This window comes from Pelodiscus sinensis, chromosome 4 (assembly GCF_049634645.1).
Source record: "Pelodiscus sinensis isolate JC-2024 chromosome 4, ASM4963464v1, whole genome shotgun sequence".
Taxonomy (NCBI): domain Eukaryota; kingdom Metazoa; phylum Chordata; order Testudines; family Trionychidae; genus Pelodiscus; species Pelodiscus sinensis.
Window position 1 is genome coordinate 131,900,400 of NC_134714.1, and position 4,950 is coordinate 131,905,349.

The 4,950-nt window shown below is 45.6% G+C and overlaps 1 protein-coding gene across 1 annotated transcript; it reads left to right on the forward strand.

Moving 5' to 3' along the window:
- The first annotated feature begins 514 nt into the window (after positions 1-514).
- Positions 515-4,950, forward strand: LOC102460865 (olfactory receptor 5AR1-like). The gene is made up of 3 exons (XM_025186672.2): positions 515-559; positions 1,432-1,497; positions 3,979-4,950. The coding sequence occupies exons 1-3, from the start codon at positions 515-517 to the stop codon at positions 4,948-4,950; spliced, it is 1,083 nt and encodes a 360-aa protein (XP_025042457.2).

The following is a 4,950-nucleotide window of genomic DNA, read 5'->3' on the forward strand; positions in this document are numbered from 1 at the left end:
CTGCCTTTCCTACCTTGTCTATCCAAGAACAGCATGGCCTTAAAACTGTCTGCTGTACATCCTTTCCCCACTCATCCCAAGCCCAGGCAGTCTTTGAATTGTCACTCAAAAACTATAGGTGGGTTTGATTTTAGTATTTTCTGCTTAGTGTCCTTCTTGGCTGGATGCACAGCTCTGAGCTTTTGAAATTTGAATATGTGTCCAAAAACCATCTGTTCCTAGGCTACACTGGCGATTAGGAGGTTTGGGGTTTGGGGAAGTTTCCTTGGTGGTATCAGATATCCCAGGGCAATATAAATATTACTGCACCATCAAAACATAAATCTTTCCCTAGATCGAGTTAGTCTTTCACGCCATCGGTTTTACCAGCCTCTGGAATAGAACTCAGTATTCTTCACAGCTGTCACAAGAGCGATCATCACTGGTAACCTGTGTGCTTTGTTAGAAAACTAAGAAGGGGTTTTCTTTCAGATGCCAGAGTGAACTGAAGTTCCGTTCAGATATTCTTTTCAACATGGGACCACACGGGAAAAGTGTTCGGAGGGCAATTTGGATCTTGGTAAGTCTGTCTCTCTTTGTGAAATTTTAGAAAAATATATTTTATGTGGCTAGCAGGTGTTGAATATTATGTGAACTTTTAGGTAGAAAAGAAGAAATATTAAAAAAAAAAAACCCAAACTGTTCCTTCCTAACTTGGCTTCAGTTTCTATTTGTCTGGGAATGACTGGGTTAAATAAATTAAGCAATTCACGTGGATTTTGACTCTTCTACTAAGAAATGCTTTGAGTCATTTTTTTGTATTATGGCAATGACTTAACTGAGATCAGGTCCCCCAAAAAACAGGCAATGTACGAACACCTAATAAGAGACAATCCATGCCGCCAATGAGCTTGTGACCCAAATGGACAGAGCAGACAGAACACGAGAGACGAGAAGTATTTTTATTCATGTTCAGAATTATTTACAGATAGGGAACTAAGCACAGAGCGATTAAGGGTGAATTTCTCAAAAGGATCTACTTCCCTTAGGAGCTTGGGTTCCATTTTCAAAGGTGACTCGATGCACTTTTGAAAACAGGACTTAGGGTCCTAAATTACATAGGACTTAGGGTCCTAACTATTTTTGAATATTTTTGCTGTGTGGTTTTCATGTAGGGTCAGAGACGGTAACTTTGGGAGGGTGGGAAGTGAATCTAGATTTTCTGAGATCCACTCCCGCGCTTTTATGACAAGACTAATCCTTCCTCTAATTAGGCTGATGTATATTTTTTCATATAAATGTAGTGATAAAGTAACAGTAATACCCACTGAATGGGGCTGGCATTGAACAGAAGGAGAAGTCTGCAGTGTTTCACTGATATATACAGCTGTAACTAAACACAGTCCCTGCCCGGCTCTTGTATTATCAGTCCTGTGCTCTGTTTCTTCACAGAACACCATCACCAGCAGCATAACCAGCTTCCCTGCCTCAGTGTTCCTCAAAGGACCGTTTCCTACGGTAAGAACTCCATCTCTAGACTTCCCCTCTTTGGCTTCTGCAGCGAGGTCCAGTTCTGATGGGTGATAGGTGTCACCTAGAACGTTTGCCATTGTGAAATGTACCCGAGAACGTATGCAGCTCCCTCAGTGCCGACAGCACCATTCACGCAACCCACTGGTCCTTCAGCTCTCTCGCTCGTCTGGCCTCCTGAGGTCTCTTCCAGCCCTACGAGCTGTCTGCCTTCCTTCCAGAGACCGGATATTGCCTGGTGTAATATTTACTGCACAAACTGCCCGAGGATGTTGTCAAGACCAGGACTTTAACAGGGTTCAAAAAAGAGCTAGATACATTCATGAAGGTTAGGTCCTTCAATAGTTATTAGCCAGGATGGGTAGGGATGGTGTTCCTGGCCCCAGTTTGTCAGAGGCTGGGAATGGGTAACGGGGAGGGATCACTTGATGATTTCCTGTTCTGTTCACTCCCTCTGGGGCACCTGGCTCTGGCCACTGTTGGCAGACAGGACACTGGACTAGATGGACCTTTGGTCTGACCCAGTCTGGCCATTCTTATGTTCTTCTATTAGCTCTTTGCATTGTCCCATATAGCGCAAGGCTTGTCTCTGTCACCACCGGACGTTGGTCCAGTAAAAGATATTTCCTCCCCCACTTTGACTCCATCATATCCTGAGATGAACAAAACTCCAACCACACAGCACTCTCCCTGCCACCTTCCCACTCATCCAATCCCCCCCACCCATTTCTCCTTATCTAATGACTCGTCCCTTTGACTGCCAACAGACTCACCCATCCATCCACCTTCTCCACACCCCACACAACCATCTACTGCTCAGCCCCTTCTTTCACCAACAGTATGCTCACCCATCTATCAATTCACCCGGTCACCATCACAACCAATGGGCACTCCCATCGAGCAACCACCTAGTTCGTTGGACCAGCCACATATTCATTCGTATCTGTTTGTTCATACAGTCATGAATTTACTCACCTACCATCCCCAATACATAGGAACAACATAAGAAGGGCCAGACTGGGTCAGACCAAAGGTCTATCTAGCCCGGTATCCTGTCTGCTGACAGTGACCAATGCCAGGTGCCCCAGAGGGAGTGAACAGAACAGTTAATTTTCAAGTAGTCCCTCTTCTATCATTCATTTCTAGCCTCTGACAAACAGAGGCTCGGGACGCCATTCCTACTCACCCTGGCTAGTAGCCATTGATGGACCTAACCTCCATGAATTTATCTAAGTTATTTTTTTGAGCCCTGTTAAAGTCCTTGCATTCACAACATCCTCTGGCAAGGAGTTCCACAGGTTGACTGTGCGACGTGTGAAGAAAAACTTCCTTTTGTTTGTTTTAAACCTATTATAATAAAACCTGTGTTATCCGGCATGCACGTGGATTAGGGCATTCCAGTTATCTAAAAATTCCAGTTATCTGAGGGTCCCATCAACCTAGGAAAAGCCAATGGACAATAATAGTAAAACTTAAGTTTTTAACATTGGTTGTTTTGTAGTGTGAGGCAGTTGGTCTCACATTTCTATTTTGAGTTAAAGATGAATAGTACTTCTTAAATAAAAAAATTGTTAAGTCAATCATGGTCAACCAAGCCAGGCCTGTGCACCTGAACATGTGACAGTATTGTGGCTGGGGGCAATGCCAGTTAACAAAGTTTTCTGGTTAATGGAGTGCCGGATAACAAAGCTTTCACTGTATCTATTAATTTCATTGGGTGAGCCCTTGTTCTTATGTTATGGGAACAAGTAAATAACTTTGCCTTATTTACTTTCTCCATACCAGTCATGATTTTATAGGCCTCTCTCATCTACCCCATCACTCATTGAGTGTACGTCTACACTAGCTCGTTAGTTCGAGCTAGGTAGGGTAATTAGGGCAAGCGGAGATGCAAATGAAGCCCAGGATTTAAATATCCCGAGCTTCATTTGCAAGTTCCCGGGCGCCACCATTTTTAAATCCCCCTTAGTCCGAACTCCGTGCCCGCGACTACACGCGGCCTGGAGTAGGGAGTTCGAATTAAAGATCGTAATTCGAACTACCGTTACTCCTCGTCGAATGAAGGGGGGATGTAAAAATGGCGGTGCCCGGGAACATGCAAATGAAGCTCAGGATATTTAAATCCCGGGCTTCATTTGCAACTCCGCTTGCCCTAATTACCTTACCTAATTACCTTACCTAGCTCGAACTAACGAGCCAGTGTAGACGTACCTTTACAGACTGTACCATATTCAAAGGAATACATTTTGGAGAGCATCCACTTAGTTGCTTTGTTATCTGTCGGCCACTACAGAAACCTTTTTAAGCAAACCCCAGGAAATGTTGGTACTTGTCTTAGAGGGTTGAATGTTTGTGAATATATAAAACTGAATGTACTATGCATGCACAAAAATGAATGCATTTGCATGCTTTGTACACACAATGACAACTGGGCCTAAAATAGTCCATCTCTGTTCATCTTTTCTGCAGGTACCAGAAGCGAGAATAAAAGAAGAGAGGAATTGCACTCTAGTGACTCAATTCATTCTCAAAGGATTCACAGATGGGCCCAAACTGCAGGTCACCTTCTTTGTGTTGTTCCTAGTGATCTATATGATCACCCTGATGGGGAATTGCGGGATGATCCTTTTGATCCGGGCCAGTGCCCGGCTACACACGCCCATGTACTTCTTCCTGTGCAACCTGTCAGTGGTCGATATCTGCTATTCATCCGTGGTCACCCCGAAGATGCTGGCGAACTTCATAGCGGAGACCAAAGCCATTTCCTACTCGGGGTGTTTGGTTCAACTGCAGTTTTTCATCATCTGGCTGAGCACCGAGTGCCTGCTTCTGGCGGTAATGGCCTACGACCGCTACGTGGCCATCTGCAAACCGCTGCTGTACTCAGCAGTCATGTCCCATAGAGTCTGCATCCCGTTGGTGGCTAGTTCCTATTTCACGAGTTTCATGAGCGCCACGATAACGACCTCGTTAATCAGCAGGTTAACGTACTGTGGCTCCAACATCATCAACCATTTTTTCTGCGACACCCCGCCGCTGCTAGCCCTGTCGTCCACCGACAGCTCCGCCGCCGAAAATATCATTTCTATCCTAGCCGGCTTCACCAGCGTCAGCTCCCTCCTGATCACCCTCTTCTCTTACATGTACATTGTGACTGCCATTCTCAGGATCCGCTCCGCCGAGGGCCGGCACAAAGCCTTCAACACCTGTGCCTCCCACCTGACGGCCGTCACCATGTTTTACGGGACTCTGATCTTCACGTACTTACGCCCCAACACCAGCTACTCCCTGGGCCCTGACCAGGTGGCCTCTGTGTTCTACACGGTGGTGATCCCCATGTTGAACCCCCTGATCTACAGCCTGAGGAACAAGGAGGTGAAGGATGCCCTGAGAAGATCACTGGGGTGGGGGCAAGGCTTCCAAGATAAAAGCGTTGATTAA